This window comes from Artemia sp. Qi Xiang Cuo, chromosome 21 (genome assembly GCF_049724085.1).
Source record: "Artemia sp. Qi Xiang Cuo chromosome 21, ASM4972408v1, whole genome shotgun sequence".
NCBI classification, from domain to species: Eukaryota; Metazoa; Arthropoda; class Branchiopoda; order Anostraca; family Artemiidae; genus Artemia; species Artemia sp. Qi Xiang Cuo.
The window spans coordinates 42375076-42389218 of NC_142814.1; the positions used below are offsets into that span (position 1 = coordinate 42375076).

Here is a 14143-nt window from a genome sequence, read left to right on the forward strand (position 1 = left end):
GTTGATTCCGATTCTTCTGAAGATCATGATGAATTCCTAAGGATATAAGTGAAAATCGGTTATGAATGTCTTGTTACTCAAGAATTTGTGTTTATTCTGAAACATTGTTATTCTTGTCATCAAAGTGGTCACAAAGCTGCTAATTATTGGGGTAATTCCATCTGTTTGAGATGTGGATCCTCTGATCACCAGTCAAATCAAAGTTCCCCATGTACTCCAAGGATGTTCTGTGTGCCATCTCGAACTGAGGTTATACCTGCCACAGTGCAAAATTCCCGAGAACTGCAAAAAAAGACCCTCAGCACCTCACGAACCCAAGCTCAGACCAGGTTGAAAAGCTGACTGTATGGAATGGTAATTTGATTAATAGAATCCCAGTACAATTGTTATTTCGTGTATCACAGGAATACTTTTTGACTTCCAGGAGCTCATCTTTGCTTTAAATATATCTGGACGTTACGGTATATGCTATTCTGTATTTGCTAAGCATATTAATGCCGAAAGTTTTGCCTCACATGGTCTAACCACCCATGTAAAATGTGATTCGAGATCTAGTACTTTTGATAAGTATGATAATTTCCTTGCTCTATTCATCAAAGTTTCTGTGATAGTTAATGTTTATCTGCTGGTAGACAACCGTAATGAACACTACCGTAATTTAACTTTGACTTATGACCGACTTCCTTCTTGTCTTCATAAAACTAACAATACTGTGCGCTTTTGTAGGGTAATTCAATAGCAATCTTAGCACAAAGGATGCAGTACTACGTGTGTCTCTTCTGCTCGGTCTATCGGATGAAGTGTTTGGCATACTCGGAGATGATCGTAATTTCAACTGCCGTCATATATTATTTTCTACCACTAACCTTGCTGTCGTGGTTGCATCGAAAGATATTAAAACAACTTTGGTGTCAATTTTGTCCAAACAATTTTTCGGTCATTTACCTATTTTGGTTAGCTTACACCTTAAACACTACACACAAGATAGTCCATGATCAAATATTAATGTTCACAAGCGAATATTTTGGCAATCTGCACATAGCCTGGCAGCCTTTACTGATTTTCGCGTGAAATGTAGAAGTGTGTAATAAAGCGAAGTTGTAGCTCAGCTCCACATTAGGAAAGATTGCAGACTTCCAAAAAAGCTGAAAGATTTTCAGAACCAGTACTTTTAAACTTTTTTCTTCCCCCTAGGATTACTCCTCAGAGACCTTTTCTTACACCGTGGTCAGTGCTTCATATGTCCAAGAGGACTGACCCCCTTTCCAGGGAATACTATGGTAGCCATTATGGGATTCTGTCCATCTAATCTCGGCAGCGTATTCTACAAAATACCCTGCTTCGTGGTGGGGCTCTTGGCAGAACGACGAATGACTGGACAGTGACTGAAATTAGCAGTAGTAGGCCCTATTTATGGTTTATACTTCCAAGAACACCAAGATAAGGTTGTCCCTTATGCATCCAGTTTGCCAAAAAAATCATTTGGGATAATTCTTTGAAGAAGCTCTTCCAAAAGTCTTGTGGGATTCCATGTTAGGAGTAGGCTTTAATTCCATTGGTTTGTTTTGCGATGTTTTTTCCTAAACTACAAATTACAAATAAAAATTTCATACTAATTGGTAATATTGTTTAAATTGAAGTTGTAAGTTTTCAAAATTTCTATGTACAAGCATGTTACAAAGGTATATATTCTTGAAATTTAGTAGTCTATTTATCAAAGTATCTTTATTTAAAGGCGAAACATTTTTTTTGACCCTGCGTTCAAGCACTGTGATTTCTTTCGGTGATTGTTGTTCAATCTGACGTCAAGCAAAAAATGTGATATTCTGCGTGAAAATACGTCTACGTTTACACCAAATACTTTACAGCACTTTAGGTAGTCCCTAGCACCTAGGTAGTCCTGTGGTGGCGCAGTTAGTTTGATCTCAGCTTGGTAATGTGGGACTCAGAGTTCGAGTAGTTCTGTGGTGGTGCAATTGGTTCGATCTCAGCTTGGTAATGTGGGACTCAGCGTTCGAGTAGTCCTGTGGTGGCATAGTTGGTTCGATTTCAGCTTCGTAATGTGGGACTCAGAGTTCGAGTAGTCCTGTGGTGGCGTAGTTGGTTTGATCTCAGCTTGGTAATGTGGGACTCAGAGTTCGAGTAGTCCTATGGTGGCGCAATTGGTTCGATCTCAGCTTGGTAATGTGGGACTCAAAGTTCGAGTAGTCCCGTGGTGGCGTAGTTGGTTCGATATCAGCTTGGTAATGTGGGACTCAGATTTCGAGTAGTCCTGTGGTGGCGTAGTTGGTTCGATCTCAGCTTGGTAATGTGGGACTCAGAGTTCGAGTAGTCCTGTGGTGGCACAATTGGTTCGATCTCAGCTTGGTAATGTGGGACTCAGAGTTCGAGTAGTCCTATGGTGGCGCAATTGGTTCGATCTCAGCTTGGTAATGTGGGACTCAAAGTTCGAGTAGTCCTGTGGTGGCGCAATTGGTTCGATCTCAGCTTGGTAATGTGGGGCTCAGAGTTCGAGTAGTCCTATGGTGGCGCAATTGGTTCGATCTCAGCTTGGTAATGTGGGACTCAAAGTTCGAGTAGTCCTGTGGTGGCGTAGTTGGTTCGATCTCAGCTTGGTAATGTGGGACTCAGAGTTCGAGTACTCCTGTGGTGGCGTAGTTGGTTCGATCTTAGCTTGGTAATGTGGGACTCAGAGTTCGAGTAATCCTCTGGTGGCGTATTTGGTTCGATCTCAGCTTGGTAATGTGGGGCTCAAATTTCGAATAGTCCTATGGTGGCATAATTGGTTCGATCTCAGCTTGGTAATGTGGGACTCAAAGTTCGAGTAGTCCTATGGTGGCGTAATTGGTTCGATCTCAGCTTGGTAATGTGGGACTCAAAGTTCGAGTAGTCCTGTGGTGGCGCAATTGGTTCGATCTCAGCTTGGTAATGTGGGACTCAGAGTTCGAGTAGTCCTGTGGTGGTGCAGTGGGATTCCTAGTAGCCAAGAATCATCGTTTCTTATTTCTTTTTAAATAAATAGACAATAATATTAAAAAAATATATAAAATCTTTGTATAATACATATTTTTAGATTATTCTTCTTTTCTTTCTTTTATCCTGTGGTGTTTGGTCCATACGGAGACATTCTGAACGTAACTCCTTTCCTCTTCCTTTTCATTTCTAGAAAATAAGTTTGTTGCCATTATGTATTTCTCACATCGTTTTCCTACATTTTCTTTCACTATTCTAAATTTTCTAACCTTTAACTTCTCCTATAAAATCCCAATTAAGAGAAAAAAAAAACACCTTCCTACCACTATCAAATATATTACCTGTGCGTTCTATAATCTACTATTTTTCTACTATAGTCTTTTGTTCTATAATCGTCGTTTTTCGTTTTCGTTTTCGTTTTTCTACTTTCATAATTTTTTCTACTTTTTCATAATTTCGTTTTTCTACTATAATTTTTCGTTCTGTAATCTACTATTATAATCTACTATAATCTACTATAATCTACTATTTTTTTCTGCCTCTACCCATTTGCCCTATCCTTTCTGAGGTTTCAATTGGTTAACTTATTTTACAAAAATTTCCCTTTTGTTTATTTTATTTATAAAAATTCTCTTTTATTTATTTTTTATTTTTATTTTATTTTAAGAAGCGTCATTAATCCGATACGATGTCTACTTATCCCCACTAGGGCTTCAGATTAAGGGGTAGGATTTATTATACAAAAAAATCACCCCTTGATAAGTGAATTTAAAAAAGACAGGTTTTGAGGTAATTTTTATTCTATACCAGTTACCTGATATCCTATCTTACTTCTATGCCCATTTCATTAGATATTTTCTCTCAAGCTTTCATGACCGTGTTTCTGTTTTTATGCTGTTTTCTGCTTCTTTGAATAAATTACTGATATTTTCTGACAGTTTTCATCAATTTTCCCTTGTCCACTCTTATCACATATATTTTTCTATGATTTCTTATCTAGCTTGAACCTGCGATTTATGGCTGAACTTAAAATTAATCAACTTTGCCATAGAAATATCGCCAAATTAACAACACCATTTAATGTAGCTAGTTAAAGAGGGGACAATTAATTACTATCCCCCTAGATTTAAAGAATATCTTTTAAAAAAGCGTCCCCCTACATTTAAAAATCCCCTTTTTTACCTTCATTAAGCAAGTGGAAAGAATACTCCCCCCCCCCTGTGGTCTTGTGAATTAGCCCCCTGTTCCTAAACCACTTTCGTTCCTCACTACAAGAATCATTGGACCTGTCATCCAGAGGATCGTTTTCGATTCCTTTGAAGACCCCTCCTCCTGAAATAATCATTTAACTATGCGAAATCCTATTGTCTTAGCCTTAGCATTGAAGCATCTAGTAAATCCCCTGGTTCTAGAAGAAGTAAATTCCCAGCTCCAGGGTTTGACAATGGTGAAACACGAATAAGAAGGATGTTTAGACGAAAATATTTGCCCAGTTAGAACGAAGAATATAAATCGTTGAATGATCTTCTTTATTTTTAGCGCTCAATAAGTGGAGTTTGGACGTCTCCAGCTTCGGATAGAATCAGTCAACCACCAACGCCATCTAAATTAAGAAGAGATTTGACACTTGACATCAGTGTTGGTAATGATAGTATATGTAGTGAAATCAGTCCACCAGCTACACCAAGTGGCAAACGTCGACTAAGCCTTGTTTCTTTAAGGCGCATGTCTGGTGTTAGTCTTCTGTCGTTAGCTCCGCCTACTACTCCATATAAATTAGCTCCTCGCAGTACTCCTGTTAAGAAAGCACTAAGGCTATGGAGTCATACTGTAAATCAAGAATTATTATTACAGCTGGATTCTCGGGAAATAAAAAGACAAGAAGCGATTTTTGAATTGTATCAAGGTGAAGTTGACCTCGTTGATGACTTGCGGATGATTATGCATACATATCATGACTCATTACTTAGTTTGGGTATTATTACCCAGGCTGACGCCAGAGCTATTTTTGGGGATTTGTTAGACATAATTCTCGTCCATCAAGAGCTAATTGATGATCTCAGAGCAACAAAGGATTCAAATGATGTGTTTTGCAGTGTTGGTTATTGCTTGTCTAACTGGACACCTCAGCTGCGAGCTTATTTTCCGTACTGTGCTAACCAGTTGAAAGCACGGTATGTTCTTGAAGAAAAAAAGATGAAAGACCCGAAATTTGCTGATTTTCTACAAAGATGTCTGGATTCGCCATTTTCCCGACGTTTGGACCTTTGGAGTTTTTTGGACGTCCCTCGAGGACGGCTTGTGAAATACCCATTATTAATAAAGCAAATTGTGAAGTACTCTAACGAGTCTGATTTGGATCTGATAAATAATTCTCTTAAACATTTGGGTGAAATTTTGGAAAGAGTGAACTACATTACTGGACTGGCAAGATGTAATGCAGCAAAAGAGACCCTTAATTTCAGTGGTGATTTTGAGTTAAAACCTGATGATTTGAGAAAGTTAGACATGGCCACAAATATTGTCTGCGAAGGACCTTTGAGGAATATTAACGGAATGGTAAGTTTTATCTCATGGTAAGTTAAGTAATACTGGAAAACGGTCTTTAAATATGTACAAGCAGCTTCTTTGTCTGTACAACATTGCAGTTGACTTTCTCCCCCTTTTTAAATATGTAAAAAAAAAGTCTAGCTGGCAATCTCTCCCTGCTCTAATGACTTACTTTACTTACTTAAAGCTCTTGCACGGCAACGTTACCAGCGTAGAGGGAACTAGACGTCAGTGCCATTAGTCATCTCCAGAGTGTTCTATTCTGGGTGAGGGTTGAAGCTTTATTGGGATGGATGTTCCTGGTAGTGAGTCGACCACAGGTGACGTCCGCCCAACCTGTGCGTGGGTGTTCTTATGACGGTCATGAAAACCCTTATTTTATGTTTTTTTGGGCTTATGACTGGTGCCATTTAGAATTTGAATATTCATTCCATCACTAGCAGTAGAATAAAGAGGAAGAAGAAACTTAATAGTTATGAAATTTATCTAACGCCTAACAGAAGAAGAAGAAGATGTCATATATCTTATCTTGCCCGGAGCAACAGCTTTCTTATGTTATGTGATTCGAGCTACTGGTTGTTTGCTGGTTGTATTTTCCTTTTTATTTTATCTTGGAAAGAGTATTAACCCTCCCAAAACGTAAATGTATTCTTACAAACAAAGATAGGGTGCATTCTAGTTTCAACAAAAGTTACAAAAATCTAACTTTTTTTGTTACATCCAACAATCTTGCAATAGCTGGAAGGACAGAAAAGTAACTTTGAATTTAGTTTTGTTGTAACTTAGTGGAGATAGTTTACGGGCATCTTTAGTAAGGTAAACTTGCATCAATATCATCATCGGAATAACTATCAGATTGAAACATATTATTGCAGTGAACAATCGACTTGAAAACTATGCCCTTGTAAATCTACTAAATCCTTAGTTACTTCCCAACCATTCCTGGTGGATGTCAAATTGAAGTAGAATTTGTAGTTAATGTAAAGTTACAACCTGGAATGTACCCATTAATTGCAATTATATTTGCTGTTTCTGCTTTTCTGTGTTTTGGCTCGTCTATTTTGGCTCAGTTTCCATTGTGCCATATTTGAAATCAAAGTTTCTTTTTCCTTATCTGAATGTCAAAAGACAAGTCTAATAGCCTCCGTAAGAGGGGTGCCAAATCATCAATATGGGATGAATCTATCGGCGATAATTCCTTAGAAAGTTTTTTTTTGTTGAAAAATAGCCAACAATATTTTTTTCGGAATTGCTTGAAGCTTAAAACCGTGGGTTCTTGGTCAAGTTGGCTCTAATATATAAAATAAATTTTAATTTGGGGATATGTGCCAATATTACGAAACTATTAAGAATCATTTTCTTGGCTAAGGGCACTTCCCATTTTGGTGTGGAGGGAGGGGGCTTTTAGAAGCCCAGTAGCCTTTATGAGCCGAAAACTTTGTTGTTTCTGATCAATTTAAAATCTGCAGCCATAGGTCGTCTGCTAAAAGAACTCAAATATAAAAAGAAAATCGTTTGAGGGCATGGTCTCCCCAAAAATTGGGCCTTATAACTTTTTGTTTTTAATCAGCTCAATACTCAAATCTCTTTTTATTTGGTCCCAGAGGACTCTATTCCACTAGAAAAAAGGGAAAATATTTGCTCTCCATAACAAGGCCATCACACTTTCATCTAAACACATTGAAATTTAAAGCTGTAAGTCCAGGCCAAATAAGCCCTGGTATATATATATATATATATATATATATATATATATATATATATATATATATATATATATATATATATATATATATATATTATATATATATATATTGTACTGATTGTTCATTGGTAAGGTGGGCATAATTGTCGACAGGCTAAGTTGACCATGCATTTTTGCTGGGATAGGAGAAGTAACAAAATTATGGAAACTACAAATAGAGAATTATGGAAATCAGGCCCCCCAGAACGCATTATATTAAATAGTTTCAACCCAAACCAAAATACCAACTTAAATATTTAATTAGAATATACCTATATTTTAGTGTATATACACTCTCTCACGCTAAGCTGATTATTACCGAGTACAAATACAGAAAGAAACCGGTTCTGTAAGACCAAGAACTTGAGTTTGGTGGGTATAAGAGATAAGTACCAATAATGAATAGGTATGTTCCCATCGGCTGTGTGTAGTTATACGTAAGTTATGTTAAAAGTAGGAAAAAACTAAACTTTTTCGCATGCTGAACAATGGTCTGAGTTGTGCAGGTACCGATCTCCTGATTCGATGCCTTCTGCCGGAACTGCAGTGTGGGGCTGGGGGGAAATATTCCGATGCTTCCCATGTTTTCCCCCACGTTTCTCCAGGTACCCAATCAGAGCTGGGTCGACTCTGTCTGAGCTTACAGGGTCACACTATTAATCCTGTTCCAAACCAAATAACCAGTGACACCAGGACTCTAACCCCTGACCTAGGGGTTTTAAGTCCGGAGTGCTAACCACTTGGCTTGGACGGCTCGCAGTAGAAAGATTAAAAAAAACAACTTAAAGACAAAAAAAAAACCTAAAAACTGAAGACGAAGAACTTTAAAAAAAATAGGTTACGTCGACTTCTTCTGTCAAAAACTGGGTTTCTGACTTCTGCCAGAAACAATAGGGCCGTTTTTTAGCACTAAGATCTTACACCTAAGATCTTTCTCTCAATCTGTAAAGATTATCGTTTTTTCAACTTATCTTTGTTCTAAGATCTTACAGCTCACTGATGTTAGCAAAATACGTGAAAGACGCCATCTTTCTGCTATCAGAGGCAACACTGTAGCGTTGCCTATAGTAAAGGCCATACGGCTCCAATGTTTTATTATTATTTATTTTATTTTTTTTCCCAGAGGCACTTCATATGGAAGGGGTCGTCATAGAAACTTCAAAGAGGGCACATTCAATTGAAATTTGAGAGTTCTAGTGCCCTTTTTAAAAGTTGAAAGTGATTAGAAAGAAAGTCGCCCCCCACCCCCATCATTCCATCACATCCAGCCAATTAAAATTTTTAAAAAATTATTTGTTCAGCATAGTTGATGCCCAGCTAGAAAATTCATTTTCGACGTAGATGCTTCCCTACAACACTCGACCCAACAAGGTTAATTTCTGCTTTGAAATCGGCTCAGGAGTTTATAGAAGGCGGTGTCTTAGAAACTTCAAAAGAGGCTCATTCGATTGGAAATTAAAGGGCTAGTGCCCTTTTTAATAGTCGAAAGGGATTGGAGTTTAACTAGCCCCCTCCCCCCCCCCCACACCCATCATTTCCCCAAACCCATCCAATCAAAATTTTTTGATAGCCATTTTGTTCAGCTTAGTTGATTTCCAAATGGGAAATATGCTTTTGAGGAGGACACTCCCCCAGAACCTTCAGGGCAAGGGTTTTAAGATATGCCCTGGGGGCATATAAGGTTTTTATAGATGGTGTTGTCGTAGAAACTTCAAAAAAGGCTCATTCGATTGGAAATTCATGGGGATTGTGCCCTTTTTAATAGTCGAAAGTGATTGGAGGGCGACTAGCCCCCCCCCCCAAGCCCATCATTCCCCCAAACACATCCAATTAAAATTTTGAGATAGCCATTTTGTTCAGCATAGTTGATTTTCAGATAGAAAATCTTTTTTTAACGAGGACAATCCCTCACAAATTTCAGGGTAAGAGTTGTAAGTTATGTCTCGGGGGCACATCAGGTTTTTATAGAAAGCATCGTCATACAAACTTCAAAAAGGCTTGGTCGATTGGAACTTCAAAGGGATAGTGCCATTTTTAATAGACGAACGTGATTGGAGGGCAACGAGTCCTCCTCTCACGCTCAATCTTTCCCCCAACACATCCAATAAAAATTTTGATGCAGCATTTAATTAAACGTAATTTTAAGTTCTGGAAATTAGGTCTTTGAGGATTACAACTCCCCCAAAGCCCTCAGGTCAAGGGTTGTAATTTAAGGATTCTCCGAATCCTTCATTTTATTTCTTATGGAAGGGATGCTCGTATAAACTTTGGAGAGGTCTTTTTTGACTGAAAATTGAAAGTTCTTGTTCACTTTTTAAGATTCAAAAGAGATAGGAGGGTGACTAGCCCCTCCCCCCTTCCTCCATGCCCCAAATGCATCAGTTAAAAATTTTGAGATAGACATTTTGTTAAAATAGTTCAAAGTTCTGATAACAAAAAACTCCGGTGTCGACACAGCCCACCAGGGCCCGGGGGTAGGCGTTGTAAGTTATGCCCTGGGGCATAACTTATTAAGGGGGGTTTATATTTATAGGAAGGGATTTTGTATGGGAAGAACACGTCGGAAATCTATTATAATTATCCAATTATAAGATTAAAATACATACTCTGTTATATATGCAAAATTGCTTTGGCACACAAATTCCTATTAAGGTCAATTCCAAACAGTCGTGATCCCTTTGTGTCAGCAAGTGAAATGGTCTAAACCCCCTTATTGGAGCTATTTTTTTAATCCATTCATTGTTGTCAATCGCTGCCCGCAAGTTATGCAAGCTGTCTATTGTTCATATATAAGGTTTTTATCAAAGAGGTAACCGTATAGACTTTAAAAAAAGCCTCATTCGATTTAAATTGAAAATTCTAGATCCGTTTTTTAAAGTCAAGAATAATCGGACAGTAAGCACCCCCCCCCCATGCCAAAAAAAATTGAAACTTTTTGCAATCAAAAACGAACAAAAATTAATTAAAAAAAACTTTGCGAAAAATAAGTTTTTCAAAGAAAAGTAAAGGCCATTTTGAACATAAGCTCAGGAGATACAAATACCTGTTAAAATTCAAACTCGAAACGACCAGAAATTACTATTAAAGAATAAATGAAACCCAAAACGAACAGAAATTAAATAAACAATCATAGCAAAAAACATACAACAAGTAATAATATAAATGGATAAATAGATCTTAAAGCGAGTAATGCTTAGATTGAATATGAAAATCAAGCTTAAAGCGAAAACAAATATTTTGCTATTTAAGTATAAATGAAACTTAAAACGAACAGAAAATAAATAAACAATCAATGCGACTAATCATACAATATATATTAATGTAAATGAATAAATAAATCTTAAAACGAGTGAAACATCAGTTGAATATACAAATCAAATTTGAATTGAATAAAAATAGCTACAAACAAGAGTTTGGGTATCGTATCACTGCAGAAGCCTAAAACCTACTGCGTCATTGGCACTTTACTGAAAACGAATTATATTACAAATGTTTTCTTTTGTACTTAATATTGGAAATAAATATTAAATTACAGTAAAAGTTTGAACTGATGAGCTTTTAGCAATTAATATCCTTATGCATCAAATATTCAGTTTAATTTATTAGTTCTTTTCAAGATTGGTCAAGACAAATATAGTTTCACTACAAGTAAAATTTGGATACTGCCCCCTTCTTTAACTGTAAAATCCTAAAGCCTTCTGCGTCATTGGTGCTTCACTGAAAACGAATTACTCTTATTTTACAAATTTATAATTTTCCAGTTCTTACAGTATTTAAATTGAAAATAAAAATTACAGTGAAAAAAAAAAATCTTGAACTGATGGATCTTTCAACAATTAATATCATTATATATCTAATATTCAATTTGATTTTGTTTATATTTTCCAAGACTGTTCTAGACTCATATAGCCTTGCCATTTTTTTAACTCTGCCATTTTTTGTAACTAATCGTGTTAGTTTGTTATGAAAACATTCTATGGCTTCTAGGCATTTCTATTTGAGCGAAAACTGCACCTCAAACTTTGTGGAACATGCATTTTCTTGCATGAAACACCAAAATATAATAAAATGTCAAGTTTCGGAGTGTTCCACCACTAGCAAGCAAGTGCCATTAGCATTTTTGAATCCGCATGGTCAATTTAGGGGTGGAGGATAGGCTAAGTCTCTTAGCAGTCCCAGTCCGTCTTGGAATGGTTCACTTTTTTAGCACTTGGTGTCCAGGATGTCATATAGTCTACCAGGCATGTAAACATCTCTAATCAGGCTTAATAAATAATTGAAACTCAAGGCGAGAAAAACTTAAACTGGACAAGAGAGTCAAACCCAAAACAAGCATAGATTACTATGAATAAGGTTCCAAGTACAAATATTTGCTAAAACCCAGAATATAGTCTGGACTTTTCTGAAAAAAAATTCAAATTAGTTTACTGAAAAAAAAAATGTGCATTGTCAATTTAATACACATATGCTGATATTTATTCCTTAAAATCATAAATAATTTTTTATTTCTTAAAGTTACAGAAGTGAAAATAGTTCAAAGAATTGTTTTCAGTAAAGCGCCAATGACGCAGTAGGTTTTAGGCTTCTGCAGTGATGCGATACCCAAACTCTTATTTGTAGTTATTTTTATTCTATTCGAACTTGATTTGCATATTCAATTGATGTTTCACTTTTTTTAAGATTTATTTATTCATTTACAATAATGTATATTGTATGTTTGTTCGCATTGATTGTTTATTTAATTTCTGTTCGTTTTAAGTTTCATTTATACTTTAATAGCAAAATATTTGTTTTCATTTTAAGCTTGATTTTCATATTCAATCTAAGCATTAATCGCTTTAATATCTATTTATTAATTTATATTATTTCTTGTTGTATGTTTTTTGCTATGATTGTTTATTTAATTTCTGTTCGTTTTGGGTTTCATTTATTCTTTAATAGTAATTTCTGGTCGTTTTTAGTTTGAATTTTAACATGTATTTGTATCTCCTGAGCTTAAGTTTAAAATGGCCTTTACTTTTCTTTCAAAAACTTATTTTTCGGAAAGTTTTTTTTTTAATTAGTATAGAGCAATGATGAGAGAACTTTGATGATCTACTCATCATTGTTCCGAGACCGCTGATCAGAGCAGAATGATGAAAGACGTTTGCATAAAAACGACCAAAGATGTAAGATATTAGTTCAAATATTTAACTTTTAATCGTTTTCTGAAAAAAGATGCAATATCTTAACTCAATTATGAGTCGAAAAAAAGCCCTAATATTTTTCTGTGTTTCTCCTTTAGTCTACCAACCGATGCAGTATATTGCGAGTGTGGTCAAGTTTTACTTGTTCTTGAAGTATTCTTTATATTTGATTTTGCTTAAATGTAAGATATAAAATTCTCCACCAATGCAGTTCAAACTGTATTGATTTGAGTTTAGCCTACCAACTACGCAAAATCTGAATTTATTCTTCAGTTTTAAGTTTAGAGTCTTAAGTCTTTAACTACTAAAAAAAGCAACACAGTATGTACATGAGACTAATTTTTATTGAAAGAGAGAAAAATTTAATCAAAACAAAATTTCAAATTAAATTTGGTTGAACTGATATATGACCTTTTTAGCTCGGCAGCAATTTTTTTTCGAGTAGCTGAAACTTGCATTGCAAGCAGACAGAGACAAAAACTATTGTAAAAAATTTGTCGCATTGACTTGTGACGCCCACAATAGGCATGTATTTGTTGTGTTTCTGATCGTCTTGTTTTTTACTATGCATAATCATAGGACAAAAAAAACTAGCAGGGGAAAACACTTTAAAAAAAGGTTTAAATCGATTTGTGACACCACAAATTTGGGCGAACGTTGTTGTTTTTTTTTTGTTTTTTGCAATGGCCGTAAACATTCATTGTAAGTAGACTGGATCAAGAATGAGGATAACACATTTGGTAGGAAAATTAGTTTGCGTTGATTTGTAGTGCAAAAGAAAAATCTTCATTTTATACCCTGATCTGCTTTACAATCTCTGTGTCTGCAAACAGGGCCAAGTGAACATCCATTAAGACAAAAAAAATTATAAGGAAACAAATTTGATTTAAGTGATTCATGACCTCCAATTTTTTAAGTAGGCTAAAGCAAAACAAAATTGTTTTCTGTAAATGTCCTTGACATTCATTTATTAAAAAAAACAGTTACAGTAAAATAGAACATAAGAAGATTCTATTTATAAAATGGTGGATTTGAATGCATGTATATTGTTGGTGTATATTAGGATGGCTTCAGCCCTATACAGAACCAGGATCGCTCATATTTATAATTCATATGAATTAAATTTCCTTATGCATCCACATGAAAGTTTTCTGTTAAAACAAATTTTTTAGTTATTGTACAATTTTTTAGTTATAATTACTAAAAAATATAGTAATTATAACAGTTAAAATAATAAATTGCAGATACATACTATGGATGAATATAAATAGAGCCCAGAACCAACATAAATTAAAATGAATGATGAAGTCAAATTCAAAGCGGCCAGAAATTACCACAAATAAGAGTGGTGTTACTGCTCTTCTAAACTTTCTTAGGGCCAGAGCAATATTTGCACTTTACTGAACACAAAATAATTGTAAACATTTAAACTCTTCTAAACTCTTTCTGATAATCTTGTTTACTATTGGAACTTTTTTGTTGATGTTTGGTTTCATTGATAACTCGTTTTAGTTGAAAAAACTTGTTTTTTTATTTAATTTTTGATTGTTTGCCAACTAATGCCGGTACATCAGGTTTTACTTTCATGAAAAGTTCCCTCCCGTCACGGAAACTCTGTGGAAAGTTCCTCCCATGTACGAAAAACCCCCCTTCCCTACAAAATCCCCTTCAAACAATTCCATCGTCGCTG

At 35.6% G+C, this 14143-nt stretch overlaps 1 protein-coding gene across 2 annotated transcripts in view; it reads left to right on the forward strand.

Moving 5' to 3' along the window:
- Nucleotides 1-14143, forward strand: part of LOC148939576 (rho guanine nucleotide exchange factor 3-like) — a 47767-nt gene that overhangs the window by 23117 nt on the left and 10507 nt on the right. For both annotated transcript variants that reach the window (XM_089106680.1, XM_089106681.1), the window contains exon 3: nt 4513-5532. In XM_089106680.1, the coding sequence (XP_088962806.1) occupies nt 4513-5532 (1020 nt within the window). The remainder of the gene's footprint in view (nt 1-4512; nt 5533-14143) is intronic.